The following is a 25,155-nucleotide window of genomic DNA, read 5'->3' on the forward strand; positions in this document are numbered from 1 at the left end:
CATAGGTCACACTTCTCCTGAGCACTCACATAGGTCACACTTCTGAACCCCTCACATAGGTCACACTTCTCCTTGTCTTCCCAGGATCTCTGGAAATGCTGCCTCCGATAAGAACATCAAGGATGGTGTGTGTGCTCAGATAGAGAAGAATTTCGCCAAAGCTAAGTGGAAGGTAATGCATCTGTTGTTGTTGACAGTGATATTTCTCTTTCACTTTGAACAGGTCAGGTTAACCCCCGGCTAACATCACACCTCACCACTCTGAATTATGCTTCCATTGGTTTGTGTATCCCCTGCTGAAAAAACCAGCTAGAAACCAGCTTATGCTGGTAGCTGGTTTTAGCTGGTTTTAGCTGGTCTTTGCTGGTTTTCTTCCAGCTCTTGCTGGTCTTTGCTGGTGTAGCTGGTTGGACCACCAGCTGGATATGCTGGCGTGACCATCTGAGGAAGCTGGTCATGCTGGTTTGACCAGCCTGTCGTGTGAGATACAGCTGGTGCAAGATGGTCATGCTGGTGACCAGCTTGCCAAGCTTGACATTGTTGGTGTAAGATGGTCATGCTGGTTTGACCAACATAAGCTGGCATGGCCAGTTAAACCAGCAGTGTAGACCAGCAACACCAGCTAAAATGACCAGCTTGAGGTAGTACGACAAGCAAAACCAGCTGAATAACCATCGTTAGGTGGGTAAACCAGCTGAAGGTATGTTTTCGCAAGAGATTTGCTGGTCTAGCTGGTCAACCATCATAGGGTGGTCAAACAAGCTGGTCAACAAGCTGGTCAACCAGCAAACCACCTTTAGCTGGTCAGGCTGGTTTTTTCAGCAGGGCTGGTTTACCCAGTTTACGATGGTAATTCAGCCTGTTTTGCTTGTCATACCACCTTGAGCTGGTCATTTTAGCTGGTGTTGCTGGTCTTACATTGCTGGTTTAACTGGCCATGCCAGCTTATGTTGGTCATTCTAGAAAACCAGCATGACCGTCTTATATCAACAATGTTAAGCTTGGCAGGCTGGTCACCAGCATGACCATCTTATACCAGCTTATGACCAGCTTCCTCAGATGTTGCTCAGCATGCCCACCTGGTGGCCCAACCAGCTACACCAGCAAAAACCAGCAAGAGCTGGAAGTAAACCAGCAAACACCAGCTACCAGCATAAACTGGTTTCTAGCTGTTTCTTTTCAGCAGACGGCTGAAAAAGCTAACAGGTACAGTAGCAGTGCAGTAAAGACTTAAACCTCCTGACGCCTTAAAGGAGAAGTTCGGTGTGATATTGACCTAAAGTGTGTTGAAACATTAGCCTGACGAGCCAGACCCACATTAACATGTAGGGTCTGGACACTCACCGTTCGCAGTGCTCAGTCCGAGGGGCGGGATAATCAGTTGTCTTTCAAATTCCCTCTGCACGCAATAGGACAGCGGCAGCGCTATGAGTCCCATGCGTTTCCCACCAGCGGAGCTAGTTGGCTAGTTCAAACGTTTGCCAACTTAATAAAAGCTTAACTCGTGTCACACTGTTCGCCAACAGCAACATCCATCTTATTTGTTTTCAAGTAGCAGGGAATTCAAGCCAAACCGTTGCAACTCTGCCATCAATCATTATGTTAAGCCCACCTAACGACTCTATACACGATTTCATTGGCCCGGAGAAGTTTTGATATCTGGAGCTCACAAGCCAACGGAGAGTTGCTAGACTAGCCCTGGCAGCAAATTTTATTTGCTGCCGCTAGGGGCGCGTCTAGATTTCTAAGCTATTGAAACATGATACCGAGTGTAAACTTTTGTCTCATAGCTCATTTCGGCTTGTCCCCTGCACTCCGAAATCTGGCGCTAGTTAGCCCATGCTACCAACAGGTTTTCAAAGGGGGTGCCTCGGGCATCGGCCTAGCCATGCAAATAAATCACTGTTTTACACCATTTACGAGGCTCAAAGTAGCTCCACACTTCATTGGTAGACTTCCGAGGGCCCTGACATTTAAAACGAGACATTGAGAACTTTGAGAAGTTTACCGTTCACCGCCATCTTGAATTTAGTCACGATAAGTCGAGCGACGAGTACGAATGAACAGGTATGATAAGGGATCAGATTTAAAAAATAATTCCGTGGAAATGCAGGAATTCCGGATGCTGCTACTGGAAACAACGATAAGGCAGTCATTTTATTTTATTTATCGTGCCTAACATTACATTCGTGCATGAGCTGTCATCTATCAATCAGCATGTAAAAACTGGTGCCGGAAGTTGCAACCATGTAACGCCATTTTTAAAAAAATGTCGGCGGCCAAATGCCATGCTAATTGGCTGAAGCTAACCCTCCAAATCCTGACCCCCTGGTTTAGCCTCCGTGCTTGTGACACAGTTACATCCATGGGGTTTAGCCTCTGTGCTAGTGACACACAGTTACATCCATGGGGTTTAGCCTCTGTGCTAGTGACACACAGTATAGCACCTATGGGGTTTAGTCTCCGTACTAGTGACAGGTGCTAGCACCCATTGGTTTAGCTTCCTTGCTAGCTTAACGCAACAGAACAACAGAATCATGTGAGTGGGAGGTAACTTCTCTTCTGCATGATGTGCATTATATAACTTCTCTTCTGCATGATGTGCATTATATAGCATGATGTGCATTATATAGCATGATGTGGACACTAGACCACTCTCTCATCTGTATGCTAGACTTGACTTGTCAGGGGTGCCCAAATAGTTTGGCCCAAGGCCCAAATCATGTCAAGGCTAACGCAAACCAAGGCTCAAAGCATCCAGGATTTAAAGGGACACCAGGCAAGCCTGATGCTTTTTCTCTACGAAACTCCCCCCTCGCTCGGTCTGAAGCTCTTTTCTTTTTCTTTGCGTCTTCCGTCAAGGGTTTTCGCTGCTTCTTCGCCGGCTCTGCCATTATACACACGTTTGCAACAATTTAGGATACACCGAACTTGCAAGTGGGATATTCTTCCTACAGGCAGTAGGGGCGGGCGAGAGAGCCTTCATTCGCCCCAGGATGAGTCATTTAACCATATACCGACTTACGAAGATGATTAATTAACACGAAAACGTTGCCTGGTGTCCCTTTAACACGTGCACACCCGCAAACTTTTACAAACTTTAAAATAATCACTCACGCACATTTGTATATCTGACCAAAAACATTTTCATTTATTCGTAAATACAGTGGGCGGCGCTTTCAATTGGCCACTTCAGTCACGCATTACGCGGCTTGAAGCTGCGTGAAACTTTAGTACCACTTTCAGCCACTGTGCGTCGCTCTGCCACTGTACATCGCTCTGTCAGTAGCCTCACTGCCGCCCCTTCTGAAAAAGCAGGATGCTACCTTTAAACAAGAGAGGAATCCCAGCCTACGAATTCAATAACAAAATAAATCATGCATAATTAAACATTACCTCGATTTAGGCTACTTGGGTATGGCTTAAGGCTTGACTACACGGTGGTAACAAAAATCAAAATCTGCTTTTGATAGCCTACCGGTGCGCTCCACAAAACGAAAAAATATCTTAATTTGCTGTCTACGTTATTGTCAGTGTTGGGGGTAACGCAACTACACAAATCAAAATAGTGTCTTGTGTGATAATTGAGCCAGTAGAGAAATAACTGTAAACAATAAACAAATACATCTGCTTTATGCTGCAGAATTACATTCATATTTGGCTGACTTCTGCAGACGCGCAAAAAACACTGCCACTTCCCTCCCCATATTCCAAGATTGAGATAGTAGCCTATACAAAAAGTACTTCATACTATCATAAAAATTCGTTAAAACGAATAGCTATTTGCAATTTGACAAAACACTGGTCCTCATTTTGCGAATGCGAGGATGATATGAGCCTGTTGCATTTAGTTAGATGTCCGAGTCACGCATTATGTTTGAAAACCACTGGCTCGTAATCACAATAATATAACACACGACAGTTGGATAGCCTACTTCATCATGTTCCCATGCCTACATTTTGGTGAGTAGCATAGAGATCATTAAAAACAATAAAGTATGGCTCTCCGTTTGGGACATCGAAAACGTATATTTTTAATAGGGTAGACTACCGTCGGAGATGTTGACTTGCAAAGGCCTCGGGATAACACGTTGTCTCCACTATCATCAGTCATGCCCCTTGATCAAAGTGGGGAATGAAATAAAAGTTTGAGAACCACTGGCTTAACAAGTTACCTGCAGTCACAAGAACACACAGAATCTGTTGCAATATTCTGATATCGCCAAATGTTTGTTTTCCAAAGTAAGAATTTCACTTCACCATGCACCTTCGACATTTAATAGCTCATTACACTTGTTACTGTTAAACATAGGCCTAACTGGTATAATTACAAAAATGATTCTGGGTCCTAAAAACTGGCATATTTTATGGCATTGTGTCATGTAAGGTTGTTGCAAAATCTAGAGAAATGTGTGAGGTGGTCAGCGGGGGACAATTGAGACACACATTGGATTGTACATTCCACACTATCCACAGCTGTGGTATCGGGGGCAGGAGGATTACTGTTAGCGCAGGCTTTATATAAAATTCTTCAACAGAAGGCCTGCCTCGAATGCAGGCTTGCCCAAAATAAAGGCCTGTGGTTTGCACAGCCTACAGTGAGTAGGTTAAATAACAGACCCAACACAATGTGCGGTATGATGCTTTTTTAGGAAGAGATTTTGGAGAGAGAGATAGGATTTAACCTACCGTAGGTGATGATTATTTGTGCCTGGTGGTAATTAGGGCCCGAGCACCGATGGTGCGCACCGAGAGGTGCAAAGCCCTATTGTCGGCCTCGCGCACCGAGAGGTGCGAAGCCCTATTGTTTTTGAAAGGATTATTATTAGGGCCCGAGCACCGACGGTGCGAAGCCCTATTGTTTTTGAAAGGATTATTATTATTATTAGGGCCCGAGCACCGAAGGGCGCAAGGCCCTATTGTTTTTGTAAGGATTATTATTATTATTATTATTATTATTATTTTTTTTTTTTTTTTTCTATATTATTATTGTTATTCTACTTTTTTGCTTTCCTGTTTTTGAGGTGGTTAACATGGTCGAAAACTCTTGACACACGTCAGGTGTCATGCAACGCAGTTACGTACAAGAGCTTGACCCCGGGCGTGGCCCAGGGACTCGCTAGCGCCCCCTTAGGTGACTGATCTCGTGGTTGACATAAATTTTGAGGTGGTTAACATGGTTGAAAAGTCTTGAAATTTGACACACACATCAGGTGTCACACAAAGCAGCTAGGTAAAAAAGCTTGGCCCCGGGTATGGCCCAGAGACTCGCTAGCGCCCCCTTATGTCACTGTGACTTGTGGTTGGCATATAATTTTAGATACACACACCAAATTTGGTGGGTGTATGTAACTCCCAAAAACAAACAACTTTTGCATTAACGTGCCATTAGCCACGCCCACAGGAAGTGAGGTAATTGAGATTTTGTGCGTTGTGGACATGATCAATTTTAACATACTCCTCCTAGACGGTTGAACCGATTCATGTCAAAGTTGGTATACATGACGCCGAGATGTTCCTGATTATAAATTGTGAAGCCTTTTTTTGATATGTTGTAATTTGACAAAATGGCGAAATTATTAATTTTAATACCCTTCCACATGAACAATAAATGTGTCATAATTCACCATGCATGGCTTGAAATGTTTTAAACTTCACAGGTCATTAAAGACCATGTTAATGATAATATTCACATGCCCATAATGCATGTTTGGCATAGCGCCACCACCTGGCAACAGAAAGAATGACAATTATACTGATTTCATATGATCAATTTGAACATACTCCTCCTAGACGGTTTGTCAGATTCATTTGAAATTTGGCAAACATTATGCCAAGATGTCGCTGATGTTAAATTGTGAAGGGATTTTTGAATGTTGTAATATATTTGATATGATTTTAATATCTCACCACATAAACAGGAAATATGTCATAAATCACAGTGCATTGAATGAATGGTCTGAAACTTTTCAGGTTAATAGATATCATGATTATGATGATATCCAGACACCCAATGGGCCTGCCTGGCATAGCGCCACCACCTGGCCAAGCAGGAAATGTGCCAGAAATGGACAATGCCTTAAGTGATTGATCTGAAACTTTATAACATATCAGATATCATTATTGTGATGATATTCACATTCGTAATTCACAGGCCTAGCATACCGCCACCATCTGGCCAAGCAGGAAATGTGCCAGAAATGCTCTATGCCTTGAATAAATGGTCTGAAACTTCTCATGTTAATAGATATTATGATTATGATGATATCCAGACACCCAATGGGCCTGCCTGGCATAGCGCCACCACCTGGTCAATCAGGAAATGTGCCATAAATGGACAATGCCTTAAGTGATTGATCTGAAAGTTTACAAAAAATTTGGATATCATTATTGTGATGATATTCACATGTGTAATTTCCATGCCTAACATAGCGCCACCATCTGGCCATCCAAAAAGTGTATCAGAAATGTTCTTTGCTTAAAATGAATGGTCTGAAATTTCTCAGGTTAATATATATTATGATTATGATGACAACCAATGGGCCTGCCTTGCATTGCGCCCCCACCTGGCCAAGCAAGTACATGTGGCAGAAAATAAAATACAAAAACAAATAGCACACGCATCAAATATGTACATTTCACAAACGCACCACGTCGGTGCTTTGTTGGATTCCGACATGTCACGGGTTGCGGCCCGCAGGTGCTCGGGCCCGCCATTGCCGCTTGCGGCTATATTTATTATTATTATTTGTTCACCTTTTTGCTATTTTTGAGGTGGTTAGCATGGATGAAAAGTCTTGGAATTTGGCACACACATCTGGTATCACAATGGCTACACAGGCATAAAAGCTTGGCCCCGGGCGTGGCCCAGGGACTCAGTAGCGCCCCCTTAGGTGATTGATCCAGTGGTTGGCACATACTTTCATCTAGACACACCAAATTTTGTAGGTGTGTGTATCTCCCCAAGATGAACAACTTTCGTATGTACAATGCATTAGCCACGCCCAACAGGAAGTGAGGTATTTGGGATTTTGTGCGGACTAAAATGTGAATTATGATGCCAAAAGAGGTGCTTCCCATCGGTGAAAACGCATGAAATTTGGCACTCGTCAAGAGGTACCGTGAATACACAGGGGAAAAGCCTTGGCACCGGGTATTGCCCAGGAACTCCTTAGCGCCCCCTTATGTCACTGTGACTTGTGGTTGGCATATAGTTTTAGATACACACACCAAATTTGGTGGGTGTATGTAACTCTCAAAAACAAACAACTTTTGTATTAACATGCCATTAGCCACGCCCACAGGAAGTGAGGTAATTGAGATTTTGTGCGTTGTGGACATGATCAATTTTAACGTACTTATCCTAGACGGTTGATCCGATTCATGTCAAAGTTGGTATACATGACGCCGAGATGTTCCTGATTATAAATTGTGAAGCTTTTTTTTGATATGTTGTCATTTGACGAAATGGCGAAATTATAAATTTTAACACCCTTCCACATAAACAATAAATGTGTCATAATTCACCATGCATGGCTTGAAATGTTTTAATCTGTTTATGTCAATTGAAGACTATGTTAATGATAATATTCAAATGCGCATAATGCATGTTTGGCATAGCGCCACCAACTGGCAACAGAAAGAATGGCAATTACACTGATGTCACGTGATCAATTTTAACATACTCCTCCTAGACGGTTTGTCAGATTCATGTGAAATTTGGCAAATATGATGCCAAGATGTTGCTGATGTTAAATTGTGAAGGGATTTTTGATATGTTGTAATGTCATGATTTTAATATCACACCAACAGGAAATCCGTCATAAAGTCACAGTGCATTGAATGAATGGTCTGACACTTCTCAGGTTAATAGATATTATGATTATGATGATATTCAGACACCCAATTGGCCTGTAAATTTTGTCCAGAAATATTTTGAAGTGGTTGACTGCCTGAACTTCTTCCACGGCATCGTTTACAGCCAGTTCCAAGCGGTGGTTCATGCAGTGCCATGTAAAGAGGTTAGGGTACCTTGCTGTCAGCCTGGTTGCCACACCAGAGTTTTTGCCTAGCATGACACTGGCTCCATCAGAAACAAAGGAGACCCTTCAGTGAAGCCTGCAGTGTTTAAACAGTTCAGTAAAGCTTCCTCTATATGCTCTGCCCTTTGGCTCTCCAGCTCAGCTAGCTCCAGGAACATAAATTCAGGAGTAGATCCATCCACTGAGGCTTTCATGTTGATAATCATTGCAGACTTGTGGCTTAGAGATGTAGCCTCGTCAATGAGAACAGACAACTTGCTTGATGACTTCACAATACTGAATCGTGAGTGCAGATTACTTCCCATGGTGGCACCATTTGTTTCCTGAAGCTCAATGAGTCAGTAAAGGGTTCATCTTCGCAAGATAGTATGCCGCTCTGAATACAGCATCGGTCTCTGCCAGCACAATATCTGACCCAGCTCTCACCAAATGTCCAACTACATCCTCCTTACCCTTCTCTTTGAGCTCCTGGGCTATGTTGTGTGCTTTTGACGTCTCAATCTTGTTCCTAAATGAGGTCAGAGATGTTTCTCTGCTTAAACCCGAGGGCTGAATCTTAAAGTGCACCCACTCCTCCGACATAGACACTCCTTTTTCAGTGTGGACACCAGTTGACTTTATGGAGCTGCAAAGAGTACGACCTGGAAATGAACAAAAACATGACTAATTAGCAAGTTTTTACCTAAAACATCTACAGAAAGAGTTGATATTTACACTGAATCATTTTAAAAAACTGTTATATCCAATTCTAATATTAATAGAATAAAATTACAGGCACACTTTAGGTACTAGGTACACTGTTCAATAGCTAATTATTTGACATTTGATGTTTTTCACAGTATTCTTTAACATTAACATGAATTAAACAATTTTCTTAGTCAGTGATTTTTTTTACTGTTTGAACCAGCTTATTCACATCTTGACATTTACCTAACTTTCTGTCCCTCCATTCTAGCCAAGGATAAAGAATATAGTCTTTAAATTCCCTCTTCAGTCCACACGGCTGGCCAGGAGCACTCGTCTGTCTTTAAATTCCCTCTTCAGTCCACACGGCTGGCCAGGAGCACTCGTCTGTGTCATCATCTAACAAGGAGATAATAGGCCTGTCAGTCTGATGACATGTTCTGTTGCATGAACGTGCGTGCACACACACGTACACACACACACACACACACATACACGCACATACTCAAATGATTGATAAACAAACTCAAAGATCGTAATTCTTAATTTTGCTTGCAAACTGACGTTTTTATGCGTTTACTAAACAAAGATTATGGAAATTAAACACCACTTTTCCATCGAAAAGCTTGTTGTAAAAGGCATAACTTGTTAGATTTAAGAACTAGGTTCGCTAGCTCTGTGTGTTATGAGTCCCATAGAACAACACTGCCATAATCTGGGTTAGAAAGTGTCATCAGGCTACTTGTGGATCTGGGTGGCTTCTCTGCCGCAAAGTTTGTCTCAAAAATACTTGATCCACAAATGCTGATCCACAAATGCGAAAACGAAAACTGTGTGTGCTGGTGATCCACAAATGCAAAATTAGATTTCACAAAGGCAATTTTCAGTTTTACAAATGCCATTTCATCATTTACAAATACACATCTACAATTGTGAAAACCAATTTACAAGTTACAAATATGATTTTTTTATTTGTGGATATCAAAACACGAATGCAAGTCAAGAAATATTTGTAGATGTTGCCATCTACTGGATTGCGATTTCTGTGTGCCGGTGAATTAAAGTAGGCCTATTTACGTGTGGATTTGTGTGATTTTCATGTGAAGAAAGTCTCAAAAACACGTAACTTTGGAAAGCGAAGAATGCATGTGCTGCTGGTCCACAAATGCAGAATCACATTTCACAAATGAAATTTTCGGTTGTACAAATGGCATTTTATTTACAAATGCACATCTATATTTGTAAAAATCAATATACGAGTTACAAATATGATTTTTTTATTTGTAGATATCAAAACACACATGCAAATCAATAAATATTTGTGGATCCCCCTCTGCACATATACAAATATTATTGAGACAAATTTAGCTCCATATCTAAAAGCTATGACAAAAATAGGCCAATTTTAAGTTTCATTTTTAAGCATTTTCATCTATGACAATCAAAAATGTTACTATCAAGTAGGCCGACAGCAAGTCGGGGTTCACTCTTTATTACGACATCCCGTTATTACGACAACCCTCTATTACGACATACCGTTATTCCGACATGCCTCTATTTAGACATTCCCCTACTCCGACTTTTTTTAGTACCGCTATTCCGACATTACCAATCCTCATTTTCAATTTATCTCAGTTCCTGTATCCTATCAAATTCCAACATCCTAGATGCATGGATGAGTCATGTCATCTGCACCTGCAGCTACATCAACAATCCACCCGCCATCCACTCTAAACAATGTTTTTCGGCACACATTTCAGTCATAACCTTGATTTTGAACTGGCCATGTGAATAAATGTTACACATTATATGTAAAACACAGGTAGCTCTCCTCATTTTATTCTCTAAGCTCTCAGGGGAAAACGGTCGGAAACTCCATGCATCAAACAAACTCTGCGTGCAGGCCACCTATATTAATTCATTAATGGCCGTCAATCAATGGCCAATTGCGCAAAGACGGGCGGAATTCTTGCTCCAGTAGCCTAAACCACTTCAGTGAACGTTCAAATAACCCCCAGAGTTCAGTGTCCATCAGGGTGTTCAAACTGGGTGTGCGATATATTCAAGTTGCTTATATTGCATTTTAGAGGACAATGATAAAGCCACGTATATGCCATGCAACGCATTTTGGCTTGCCAGCAGGTTGGATAAACTCAATTTACTACACAATAATGTAGGCTAGGAATATATCTTTTATATGTCATACGTGCAGTTGTTGAATTGCACATAACATGTCTGCATATTTATTTAGTCTTCTTTCTCTCGACTCTAGGCTAGCGCATGCATTATCATGGCCCTATAATTGTGCAAAGACAGACGGGATATCCGACGCTCCTTTTACAGTAAAACACTTCACAACGAACGTTCAAATAACCCCCAGAGTTCAGTGTCCATCAGTCCCAACATTTAGAAACATAATCGAAAAGTCCAAGCGTGAATTGGGTGTGTTTTGATTTTGAGAGAGACTGGAGAAGGGCCGTATGTCTCACAGCAACTGCGATAACCTTGTTTCTTTAAGGCTATCCTAACCTCCAAATATTCACATCTAATGAGGGTCGGCGACTATCCAATACCCAATACTATTTGCAATACCCTCGATATGCATATTATTGGAAAGTTTAGTTTATGGCTGTTCGTGTGAGTACAATAACTTAATTTTGTCAATTTTACCAAAACGACTGGTTTCGCCTTGCAGGGTCACATTTCATGTATTGTCTTATATTTTTTTATTCAAAACAATTCGTAGGTATCTATACTCAAGTCTAATTACCACCAGACACAAATAATCATCACCTAGGTTAAATCTTCTCTCTCTCTCCAAAATCTCTTCCTCTGAGATGCACGCGCTATAGGCTATAATTTAGACTACCCGACATTTCAAATGTAACTCAACTTGTTTTAGCTCTTAAACACGAAAAATACAATGTTCAACGGAGCTGGTGTGTGTGAGGCGCACTCTTAAAGACGCGACTAACCTTTCGGTTTCATTCGGTTAAAGTTCTTGTGCGTAGGCTATTATAGAATCCAATCCTGTCGATGCCCCTGCTATTTATCAATGTAGCCTTTTATTGTTTTTTTTGCCATGAATCGTCTGAGCTGTGATGAAATCGTGTGTTGTTTAAAGTTGGGACGATTACTGTAGGCCTAGGCTATACTGCCCATATTGGAATAAAAAAAATAAAGGCCCACCCTAGGCCTACTTCGCAAAAGTCCACTCCGTTGAAAAATCCTGGCTATGGCACTGTTAATGACCTCGTGTCGGAATGGCAGGACGTTTGAAAAAAGGTCAAGTGCCGCTACTCCGACAATGAAAAAAAAAATGTCGCAGTAGTGGGACGCCTGAAAATTAATGTTAATGCCGCCACTTCGACAATTAGACGCCAATGTCTAAGTAGCGGCATGTCGGAATAGCAGCATGTAACCCAGCAAGTCAAGCCCAAACAAAATTAGATTAGCTGATTTTTAAATGTTGGTCAATAGAAGTATAGCCTGTTTTGTAAACTCCACATGCACTAAAGGTTTTTGCATCTGGCATTATATTGCAGTAGATAATGTTATTACCCATAAGTACAGATAATATATCTCTCCATCCATGCATACCATGGAGATAGCATGGTTCTGGCTAGTAAATAAAGTTCATGATAGATACTTAATCCAGACAGCCACAGTACACATCATGTAGACCGTTTACAGACAGACATGGTGATTAGGAGTTATTCCCAAAGAAGAATCCCAGATAAACAAACGTCCAGAAATTAAAACTAAGTAGGGTAACGTGGATCAGAGTATGTTAGCTTGCTAGTATTGAGAGAAGAACGAAAGCTACAGTGGGCAGTGCTTCGACTTGACCAGCTTTACTCGCGGTCCGCGCGTGGGATCACACGGTATCACGCGACTTTAATTTGTATTTTTCCAGTGAGACGCTACAACAACCCAAACAACCGGTAGATGGCTCAAGTGAGCAGGGTGTCTCGTAAAAAGAAATGGAGCCTGGAAAACCCTACACAGACTTCACTACAGACTTTAGCAGACTGGTTTAGAAATAATTTAATAGCCAGAAATATGCCTGCCCTGCCCTAATAAAGAAATATTTGGTTAACTGCGAGTGAATCCCATTTGCAGCCGTAGAAGAAACGCACGACAAATTAAACATTCTGGTTTTCTCTGAGTGCAACGATGATAGACAGACATCATTTGGTAAGGGATCAGATTCCAAAAATAATTCAGTGGAAATGCATGGATTCCAGTTACTGCTACTGGAAGAAACTGGAATCCATGCATTTCCACTGAATTATTTTTGGAATCTGATCCCTTATCATACGTGTTCATTCTTACTCGTCGCTCGACTTATCGTGACTAAATTCAAGATGGCTGCAAACGCTAAACTTCGTGAAGATACTGTCTGTATAAATCGTGTTGTAAGTAAACTACCAGTGCTTTTTTCAAAGTTCTCAATGTCTCGTTTTAAATGTCAGGGCCTTCGGTAGTCTACCAATGAAGTGTGGAGATACATTGAGCCTCGTAAATGGTGTAAAACAGTGATTTATTTGCATGGCTAGCCCGATGCCGAAGCACCACCATTGAAAAAGCTGTTGGTAGCATCGGCTAACTAGCGCCAGATTTTGGAGTGCAGGGGACAAGCCGAGGGAATTACGAGTGCATGAAAACGACGCTAGGACAGACATGGTGGTTGCACAGCTTAATAAAAGTTGACAGTTTAAAAGTTGAATGTAGATTGGAAGTTGATCACACTAGTTGACTGAAAAGCCCAGGCTGCCAAACAGTTGTGGGCAGAGGACACAAATGGCGGGAGTCATAGCTGATGACGACAGTTGAATTGGCTGAACAGTTAAATAGTTGGATAGTTTAAATGGTTCAAATATTTCATAGGGAATTATTGTAGTGAGGACTTTTATTTTGAAACAGCTTTGGGCAGAGGAAACAGTTGATGGGAGTCATAGTTGATGACAACTGACAGTTGGAATAGTTGAACAGTTAAAAAGTTGGATAGTTTAAATGGTTAAATAATTTAATAGGGGATTATAGCAGTGAAGACTTTTATTTTGAAACAGTTGTGGGGAGAGGAAACAGTTGACGGGAGTCAAAGTTGATGACAACTGACTGTTGCTAGAGTAGTTATGCTGGTTGCTATGCTCATTGCTAGGTTAATGATGTTGGTTGCTAGGTTTTAACTGTGAATGTGGTTGCTAGGCTGTTGCTAGGTTACTTGAAGTCGTTGCTAGGTTGTTGCTAGGGTGTCCATGGTGGCTACTATCAGAAATAAAGGAGTTACTACAGTGGTTTGCTAGTATAATCATCTTGGTTGCTATGGAAACTGACATAGATGCTTAATTTCAATGGTTGCTAAATTGGTTGCTAGGTAGGTGGTGTTTTAATATAGTAGGCTAGAGGCATAGGGCTTTTCTCAATACAAAGTACGCTAAAGAACGGTCTCCCGTTCTTGAAAGTTCGAACTTGAAAAGTTAAGATCGTGAGTCCAGACTCTGGAGAACGCGAGGACACAGGACGCTGAATTTGCAGTTTGAGACAGCAGCGTTCTTGCCAACGGCAACTTCTCTCGGAACAGCTCGGGAGTCTAGTCATTTACCTATTGCTATTGGTCTACCCAGTATTTCTGACATTTACAATAAAATATATAATTCACCAGCTTGTTTAAGTTTGTTTCTCATTGATTTTTTTGTTTTGTATTAAATATTAATAACAATGTATTCACTTGCCGATGGCGGGAACAACGTTTGAAGTTCGCAGTTTAAGTGACAGTTATGATTAACGTTAGTTGTGAAGCCTGTAGCCTACCGTTTATAGCCTAAACATGGATCGGATTGTAGCAGCAATTATGATAAGTAGGCCTATTATGTATCAATGCTGCCATTTCTCTTATGTGAGTGTCACGGCTGAGCTGACGTAATGCATTGTGGAATCTTCAAGCCACCAAGTCACCACCCGATGCATCCTTGATAAAACCAACGATTCGAGAACACTTCCGGGAATTTTATGCGTTCTTGAATAAATGCGAACTTGTGAATTGGACCAGTACTTCGGCGGTGATTGATGACGTTTCAGAACGATTTTCAAGTTCATGAGAACACAAGTATAGAAAAGAACGCATATTGAGAAAAGCCCATAGTTAATGATAACTGACAGTTGGAATAGTTGAACAGTTAAATAGTTGGATAGATTAAATGGTTAAATTATTTAATAGGGAATTATTGTAGTGGAGACTTTAATTTTGAAACAGTTGTTGGCAGAGGAAACAGTTGAACAGGATCTGTAGTCTTAAGAGAGCCAGATTGTGTGCTTAAAGCCTGAGACGGACAGTTGCTGGAGGTGGCCGGAACCATATGGCTCTGGCCGGAACACTTGGCATAGGATTCTAAGTGCCCTATTGTGATGCCATAATCGCCAATGTTAAGTCTATGGGGAAATGTTTAATAGTTTTTAATTAATAGTTCAAAAAGTATAAAAGTTACAAATATCAAAAATACATTCCACACCTGTCCTAAGTAAGACCTACGTAACGCAGTTTGAATGAAGTTTCTACATTAAACGGTTGAAGCCGCATTAAACGCGGAAAAAGCATTAGAAGAAGAATAATAAGAAGAAATCGGATAACAGTAGATTGCATTTTCATGCACTCTAATAATAATAATAATGTTCACGAAAGTTAGACGCTGTGTTAATAAGTCATATATAGCCCTCATATACAGCCCTGGAAAAGTGTGCCCTGGAAATGTGAACTCTCGGATGATGAGATGATAGTTGCATAATCCGATCAGAATGGTGAGAACATGGTATCAGCCCACTCCAGATGTACAATGACTTTTCGTAGAAGCCTTGAGTTTACAAAGTCCTTTAGCAACTACGCACCCCATGCTAGAGTTCACAAAGTCCTTTAGCAACTACGCACCACATGCTAGAGTTCAAAAAGTCCTTTAGCAACTACGCACCACATGCTAGAGTTCACAAAGTCCTTTAGCAACTACGCACCACATGCTAGATTTTTGTTTTGGCTGACAGTGAGACAGAAAAGCCACGTCTGATTGGTTGGTCGCAATGGAAACCATAGATCAATGAACATCTTATGCCTATTCAGCCTTTTGGCATAGCCTAACCCAGGGCGCCACCATCTTTGGCCTGTATCGTCACATTTTGCATTGATGTTACCACCACCTACAGGATAATGTGCGTATCGCCTTGTCACTGATTGATGCTGGCAATATGTGATACCGGTTAAACGTGGCGGTGATCTGACATTCAGCCATTCGTCCCCATAGAAAGCAGTGCCAGTGGTCAACGCTGCATGGTTTCATATCTGGAAACAACTGACGGAGAATCCATGGGAGATTGACTGCCGCAATCTCCGAATTAATATTGTAAAGTGTAATATCGTTGTGTTGTTAAACTACAAGGCTTCCATGAGAAGTGGCCGTTGATAAAACGTGGCTGTGCTATTCTAAATATTGAAAAATGAATTTTAAGTGGGTATACTGAACATTTTAGGTGGGTATACTGAAATAACCAAAATTTTGAGGTGGGTATACGGCATATACCTGCGTTCTATGTAGACTACACCACTGGTTGTCGTAAAAACAGGATGTCGTAATAAAGGGTGAACCCCCCCCCCCCCCCCCGCGAGTGTCAAACACACACGTCAGCGCTTTTGGGGAACCCTGGTCTAAACACACACGTCAGCGCTTTTGGGGAACCCTGGTCTAAACACACACGTCAGCGCTTTTGGGGAACCCTGGTCTATGTCTTCAACTGTCTCTTCCATGCGACTGATACTTTTTGTAACTTTTTTATTTATGATGCTTTTTCACAATAACAGTAGAGGGTTAAATGAAGGAAAGAAAAAGAAACAGGCATACAGAGCTACAAAAAAGAAACAAGAAAAACAAACAAAAAAACTGAAAATATAGCACCATGAGGTCCTAAAGATAAAGTATACAAGTGATAGTCAGTCAGGCATGGTTAATTAGCCTACATTCACAGTTCTAGGTCATTTACCTAAATATTTCCCCCATCTTTTCTCTCCAATCTCTCTTTGGAGCCGTATGGAATATGTAATCTGCTCAAAGAGGTGTAAATGTTTCACAATACCAACAAAGGTACCCACCCACGGTAGGAGCGTCTTTCTGAAGCCAGTATTTAGTGATAGCCTTTTTCCCTGCAGCCAACAGAATTTTTAAGAGATACTCATCGTCTTTGGTCAATACCTCAGGGAAATGGCACAAGTAAAGATAAATTAATGATACCTCCACGCTGAAACCCATAACCTTATCAATGACTTCTATCACCTCTTTCCAGTAGGTCTGGATAGATAGATAGATATACTTTATTAATCCCTAGGGGAAATTCAAGGTCACAGTAGCATACAGACAACACACACACATTCAATAACAGCAGAAAAAGTAATTAAAAGTATATAATATAAAATAAAAAACACAACTAAGCAATAAGGACTGTAGAAGATAAAGAATATAAAAAAATATATACAAAATACAAATTATGCTAAATAAAACGTAATCAAAATCAATTCTAAAAAACAGTATCCACATAGTGGGTGAATAATCAATCAGGTGCGCTTGCAATGACTGAAGCAGGGACTGAGCCTGTGGTTCTCAGTGCATAAGGTAAGGTGCTCTGTGTGAATGAGTGTCATGGTGATGGTGCAAATGAGTAAGTCAAACAGTGCAACAGTGCAAGAATAAAGTCTATATATCTATATATAAATAACTATATTAAGAAAGGTATGTGGCATGGAGGGAGGGGTTGTGCATATGTGCTAATACAGCACGCAAACAGTGAGGCAGAAGACAAATGTAAAGTGACTAGTGGACAGACAGTTCAAGACATTGGAGGTGGTGAAGAGGCAGACAGACTATGCGGAGAAGTCTGTTTCTCCTCTTCCCTTAAGTGATGCATTAAACAGTTCAGGGGCCGTGCACACGACGGAGGTTTTTGTGAAACCGGTGAGGTTTTGTTAACGGTTACGCCTTGCGTGTACACGACGCCGGCAGTTTAGGAGACTGAAATCGATAGCTTTTGAAACCAGCTTCCGAAGTGGGAACTTCTGAAACCGTGCCGTGTAGACGTGTGAAGCCGGCAATCCTATGACGACATAGCCACAATATCTGTTATCACTGGCCATCGCAGAAAACGGCATCATGCCAAAAGGGGCAGAAATCGCCTTAACCTACAGCAACTTAAACAGTCCTCACCTACAGAAACCTCCTTCTCCATGGGCTTGTGGAACTGTCAATCCGCAGTCAACAAAACGGACTTCATAGCTGGCTATGCCAACCACCTTTCGCTGGAACTCCTTGCTCTCACTGAGACTTGGATCACACCGGAGAACACTGCCACCCCGGCTGCACTCTCCACTAACCTTACACTATCCCACACCCCTCGCCCATCTGGACGAGGAGGTGGGACGGGCCTGCTGATCTCCAACAAATGGAAATTCACCCCGCTACTGCCTTCAAACAAATATGTCTCATTCGAATTCCATGCCATCACAGTGATCGCCCCAGCAAAACTCTACGTGCTGGTCATCTACCGCCCTCCAGGCCAACTAGGCGACTTTATGGACGAACTTGACACTCTGCTGTCCTCCATCCCTGAGCATGACTGTCCGCTTCTTGTTCTCGGCGATATGAACATCCACTTAGATGCCCCAGGCTCAGCGGACTTTTTGGCCCTGATCCACTCCTTTGACCTCAAACTGGTTCAAAGCCCACCGACTCACAAAGCTGGCAAAGAGCTTGACTTGATCTTCACTCGAAGCTGCAGCATAGACACCCTCACGGTGACGCCTCTCCATCTTTCTGACCACTTCTTCATCCAGTTCAACGTCAGCCTGACAGAACAGCCTCCGGCTCCTCAGCCGATGGTCACGTTCCGCCGCAACATCCGGAACCTGTCTCCAACGCACTTCTCCTCTGTGGTTGCCTCTGGTCTACCTCCACTCAACACCTTCTCCTCTCTGGAGGTTAATGAGGCCACAGACTCGCTCTGCTCCACACTGAGCTTGTGTCTAGACGAGCTGTGCCCTCTTACCACAAGGCCAGCTCGATCCAAAAACTCTCATCCATGGCTAAATGATACCCTCCGATTGCAGCGCACCAAACTCAGAGCCGCGGAGAGGAAATGGCACAAATCCAAACTAACTGATGACCTCAAAAACTACCAGACACTCCTGACCTCCTTCTCAGCCAGCATCACTGCTGCTAAGACGGCCTTCTACAATGACAAAATCAACAGCGCTACAGACACTCGAAAACTTTTCTCAACCTTCAAATCGCTACTCAACCCTCAGCTGCCTCCTCCTCCATCCAGCCTTACTGCAGATACCCTCGCCTCATTTTTTACAAACAAAGTGGCGGCAATCAGCAGTCAATTCTCTACATGCCAACTCAACGCATCTGACTCAGATACCGCACTCCTACAACCTCTAGGGACTGCTGGATCATCTTTTTCAGCATTCACGCCTCTCTCCGAGAATGAAGTGTCTAGACTCCTGACATGCAGCCGTCCTACCACATGCTCGCTGGACCCTATACCTACGAGCCTACTTCAGTCCATCAGCCCAACCATCGCACCAGCTATCACACATGTGATTAATGCAACGCTAACCTCCGGCACATTTCCAACAGCGTTCAAAATGGCCCGGGTAACACCATTACTTAAGAAAGCTTCTCTCAACCCTGCTGAAGTCGAGAACTACCGCCCTGTCTCTCTCCTGCCTTTCCTATCCAAAGGCATTGAACGAGCAGTCTCCAAACAGGTCTCTGACTTCCTTTCACAGAACAACCTTCTGGATCCAAATCAGTCTGGGTTACCGAAACGGCTCTGCTGTCTGTAACAGAAGCTTTAAAAGAAGCCAGGGCGACCGCTCGGTCATCAGTACTCATTCTGCTTGACTTATCAGCTGCCTTTGACACGGTTAATCACCGCATCCTTCTCTCTATACTCGCTAACATGGGAATCTCCGGTTCTGCTCTCTCCTGGTTTGAATCCTACCTCACAGGACGCTCGTTTAACGTATCATGGCTTGGTCAGCTATCTGCACCTCACCATCTCACTACAGGGGTCCCCCAGGGCTCAGTGCTGGGCCCCCTTCTCTTTGCTATCTACACCACCTCCTTGGGACAGATAATCCGTTCGCATGGCTTCTCATACCACTGCTATGCAGACGACACACAGCTCTATCTGTCCTTTCCACCTGATGACCCCTTGGTTTCAGCACGGATCTCGGATTGCCTCTCAGACATAGCTACATGGATGAAGGCACACCACCTCCAGCTGAACCTCTCAAAGACTGAACTACTGGTCCTCCCAGCTAAACCTACCATACACCACGACATCAACATCAAATTTGACTCCATGTCTGTTTCACCTACCAGGACCGCAAGAAATCTAGGAGTTGTTCTCGACAACCAACTAAACTTCTCAGATCATGTTGCCTCAGTCGCCCGGTCATGCCGTTTCGCACTCTACAACATACGGAAAATCAGGACTTACTTGACTCAAGATGCTACCCAACTTCTGGTTCAGGCAATAGTCATCTCACGACTCGACTACTGCAACGCCCTCCTGACAGGTCTCCCAGCCTGCGCAGTGAAACCACTTCAGATGATCCAGAACGCGGCGGCGCGCCTGGTCTACAACCAATCCAAAAGGGCACATGTTACCCCGCTGCTCATCCAGCTACACTGGCTACCTATGGCGGCCCGCATCAAATTCAAGGCTCTAATGCTTGCCTAAAAAGTAGTCTCCGGTTCTGCTCCCACCTACTTGAATGCCCTCTTACAGACATACGCTACCTCCAGACCGCTGCGCTCCTCAGACAAACGACGTCTAGCTCTACCACCGGTACGCTCAGGCCAATCCAAACTTTTCTCATCTGTTGTTCCTCGCTGGTGGAACACACTGCCAGTTCCTACAAGGGCAGGGACATCCCTCTCCATTTTCAAAAAACTCCTAAAGACCCAGCTCTTTAGAGAACATCTCCTCTCATAGCAACACTCACAACAAGTCTTGCTGATCCTAGCACTCACCAGCCGTCTTAAACTGACACGTAACTGTTAAAAAACAGCACTCACTGATGCACTTATTCTTACTGTAATCTAATGTTTTTTTTAAATTGTCCTAAAAATGTTGAGAATTGCTCTAAAACTTAAACTGTTTACCATGTTGTTAGTCGCTTTGGCTAAAAATGCGTCAGCCAAATGTAATGTAATAGCCAGCCCCACCCCTAACCCAGCCTCCGCACTTGACCTCACCTGCCTGGAGTTGACCCTTGTCAGAACAACAACAACAATGCTGGATCACGGAGTCGTGTGTGTGCTGCAGGTGCTGCTGCATTTGATGACAATGCTAGAAGAAAAGCTGGCAATTCTGCAGGATGTCAACGACCAGCGACGGCGCATTAACAACAACCTGCGCCAAATACTTTTAAATCCACCACTTCGTTCTGCTAGGAGAGCAACCAGGACCAGCCTATGCCAACTGTGCATTAGCTGTCAATGATTATGCCAATGTCCCTGATGTACAGTATGGTTGAGTTGTTAACATAAACAAAAGACCGATAAACTAAAACCAAGTAGCTCTCAATAATGTGCGAATGTCCATGACGTAGAGTATGCTTGAGTCGTTAAAATAAACAAAAGACCGAAACTGAAAACCAATAGGCCTATGCCTACTGTGCATTAGCTGTCAATGATTATGCCAATGTCCCTGATGTACAGTATGGTTGAGTCGTTAACATAAACAAAAGACTGAAACTAAAACCAAGTAGCTCTCAATGATGTGCGAATGTCCATGACGTAGAGTATGCTTGAGTCATTAAAATAAACAAAAGACCGAAACTGAAAAAACATACTCCACATTAGCTGTCAATGATTATGAGAAAATCCATGAAGTAGAGTCGTTAAAATAAACAAAAGGCCGAAACTGATAACCAATAGGCCTACAGTGCATTAGCTCTCAATGATTAGGCCTATGCATATGTCCATGATGTAAAGTCTGATTGGGTTGAACAATAATAAACTAAAGACCATTGAATCGTTTACTGAATTGAATTTTTTTATTGGAAAAATTGAACTTTTCAAAAACAACGTACATAGCAGCATAAAATATTTTAAACAATAAACATGTCTTTCAACAATAAACAATCTAAAAACCTATACACAAAAAAATCCTATACATATATGCTCGGGTCATGTAAAGTGCAATAGTGCACCTGGATGAAGCAGAATTACAGACTGTCAACATCATCTTGTAGCAGTGCGCGTCTAAAGGAGAATGTACCCCATTGCTGGTTGATGCGTGCCGGTGTTGGTGTTGGAGTGGCAGTAGGCTGTACAGGTGTGTTTAGGTGTGTGTAGCTTGGTGCATTCCTAGGTGTATGCAACCCTGGCCGGAGTATGGGTCCTTGTGGTGTATAGCTGCTGCGGGGGTAGGAGAATTGCGGTGGGTACCTGCGGCTGTTGATGTTGCTGTTGTTGCTGGAGCATCATTTCCCTTAGTAACAAAAAGCCTTCTCGGATGGTACTCGTTATGTCTGTAATGTTCGTCGTGATCTGCTGCAAACTTTCAGCACTGCGCCGTTCGGAACTCTCCATTAATTCCAGCATCCTCCTCTTTATGTGTTCCAGCATCCTCCTTGTTATGTGTTCCAGCATCCTCCTCTTTATGTGTTCCAGCATCCTCCTCTTTATGTGTTCCAGCATCCTCCTCTTTATGTGTTCCAGCATCCTCCTCGTTATGTGTTCCAGCATCCTCCTTGTTATGTGTTCCAGCATCCTCCTCTTTATGTGTTCCAGCATCCTCCTCTTTATGTGTTCCAGCATCCTCCTCGTTATGTGTAGATCCTCTTGTACAGGAAGTTTCCCCTTCAGTCTGTCTCCTCTGTGGCTGTTCAGTCTTGCCTTGATTAGAACAGAGCAAAAATCGGTCAATTAGAAGGTAACATAAGTATTTGCAAACATGTTTGTGCATCCTGTAGGCTAACAAATACACATAGAAGCAGGTGTATCTGGCCGATGTAAGAACACGCCGAACATAGGCTACTGTGTGCTGGTATAACAGATATCTCAGTAAACTTGAAACCAACATACCTCAAGCAAATGTCTGCGTTGTTGCACAACCGCAGAAGGTAGACCATCTGTTGCTGGAGTTTGTGACTCCAAACCCGAAGAAGTAGGCTCCGATGAAGTCGAATGCGACAGCGTGGACTCATCCCTTTCCTCCATCGGATCACCTGTTTCTATTCCTCCAGGGATGGTGGTCGCAGGCGATCCACCCCAGATTTGTTGACAAAGTTAAAAAAAATCAGGACCACACGTCCGTGGCCACTTCGCCGACCAGAGTCTACGGCCTGTCTGTATTTGGAACGGACAGCTTTCAGCTTTGAAATGACGGTGGGTTTGGACACGTGCTCCGGGCTGTGGGGGAACTCCTTCCCTGTAGCCATGCCCCCGGTCAGATATTGCAGACAAAATGATGTTGTAATGTCAACATATTTCGTCTGGCACGACTCCCAGTCAACATTTTCTTGGTATTGTTTCGTTTTGTAGTCGAGGGTGACTCGCAGGAGCAACTCCACCTCATCATCAGTCCATATGAACACTCCGGTCTAGCAGCACGTCCATTCGCCATCCTGTTCTTCGTCTCGTCTTGCTGTGTTTGAACTGAGCGCGCACATTAACGGGGAATCCCTTTATGAGCATGCTCCACCCCTTCTTCCGGGGTTTTGGAATTTTTCCCCATCAATGCAGACTGGTAGCAGAGTGGGCTTAGATCTGCGGAAATCCACCACCATCTCCTTGGTCTTTGAAGTGTTGAGTTGGAGATGATTGAGTTTGCACCATTGCACAAAGTCCTCCACCAGGCTCCTGTACTCCTCCTCCTGCCCGTTCCTGATACACCCCACAATTGTAGTGTCGTCAGAAAACTTCTGCATGTGGCATGACTCAGTGTTCTAGCGGAAGTCAGATGTGTACAAGGTGAACAGGACTGGAGAGAGCACAGTAGCCTGTGGCGCTCCGGTGCTGCTGATCACAGTGTCAGAGAGACAGTTCTTCAGTCTGACGAACTGTGGTCGCTCGGTCAGGTAGTCTGTAATCCAGGTTACCAGGTGTAGGTCTGGATGAGGGGACACAGCCAGAATACATGGGTGTGGTCTACCATGCTTTCTCCACATTCCCTCCAGCACCCCAACTGAGTGTCTGTTTGTTTACCTTTTTGTTTAGGGGTGATAAAGAAGCGTATCAAAATTTTCCAGCAAAAGTCTATTTTCCAGACAAATGAGTTAGTAGTAGAGGACTGTGTTTTCCAAGCGTTCATCCACATGTCCTCTGTTATTTCAATGTCCAGTTCTTTTTCCCAGCGTTGCTTCACATACTCTTCGGAGTCCTTTTTAAGTGATTTGATGCCACGGTACAGTTTGCTTATCAGTCCTTTACTGTTCCTGCAGTTATAGGCATCAACAAACAGCTGGAAAACAGTTGACAGTTCCCTCTGGTTAGAATCCTTAATCTCTTTACGAAAGTAATCAGAGAGTTGTAAGTACCTATAGAAATCCTGTTTACTCAGCTCATACGCCTGACATAGATGCTCAAAGCTATGAAGTGCCCTGTTTACTCAGCCCATATGCCTGACATAGGTGTTCAAAGCTATGAAGTGCCCTGTTTTTAACTATTGTGCATAGAGATGTAATGCCATGATAGACCCATTGTCTATATCTGAGGTCATACAATGACGGCTTGTAGTCAGGGTCGTATGCAGGCCACCTGAGTAATTTCGACTCTCTCTGGAGCTGAGAGCGATGAACTACTTCAGCCCATATCTTCAATGATAAGTTCACCCATTGGCTCTCTGTCTGTAATCTTTCCTTATCACGTCAATACAACCTATTAATGATTGTATCGGGACATCTATCAAAGATGTCTCTGTACCTTTCCATTTGGCCTCATAAGATGGGTTACACAGCATATAAGTGGTCTTAGCTGAGCTGATATATAATAATCCTTTAAGGATGGGAGAGCCATACAACCCTCTTCCTTTGGTAACTGAAGTGTGGAAAATTTTACTCTTGGCCTCTTATTGTTCCATATGAATAGTGAGATGTGCCTATTCCATTCTCTGAATTGTTTTGGGGGAATGTCTATAGGAAGTGAAAAAATATATAGTAATCTGGGCAGGATGTTCATCTTGACTGATCTAATTCTATCACCAAAATCAAGGGGGAGGAGACTCCATCTATCAAGGTCATCATATATTTTTTGTTTACCCAGTTGTAATTAGATTTGAATAACTGGGACTGATCTTTAGTCAAATATATTCCTAAGTATTTGATTTGGGTAGAGTACCAATTGAACTTATATTTTGTGGTAAATTCCTGTGT

The 25,155-nt window shown here is 42.8% G+C and overlaps 1 protein-coding gene across 1 annotated transcript in view; it reads left to right on the forward strand.

Annotated features, from left to right (window-relative positions):
• LOC143104498 (caM kinase-like vesicle-associated protein) overlaps positions 1-25,155 on the forward strand; it is a 77,773-nt gene that overhangs the window by 41,375 nt on the left and 11,243 nt on the right. The window contains exon 9 of the mRNA XM_076268596.1: positions 85-172. Coding sequence (XP_076124711.1) covers positions 85-172 — 88 coding nt within the window. The remainder of the gene's footprint in view (positions 1-84; positions 173-25,155) is intronic.

Source organism: Alosa pseudoharengus, unplaced genomic scaffold, assembly GCF_046254945.1.
Source record: "Alosa pseudoharengus isolate Yale_2024_CS ecotype anadromous, Long Island Sound unplaced genomic scaffold, YU_APseudo_1.1 YU_APseudo_1.1_scf_5, whole genome shotgun sequence".
Taxonomy (NCBI): Eukaryota; Metazoa; Chordata; class Actinopteri; order Clupeiformes; family Clupeidae; genus Alosa; species Alosa pseudoharengus.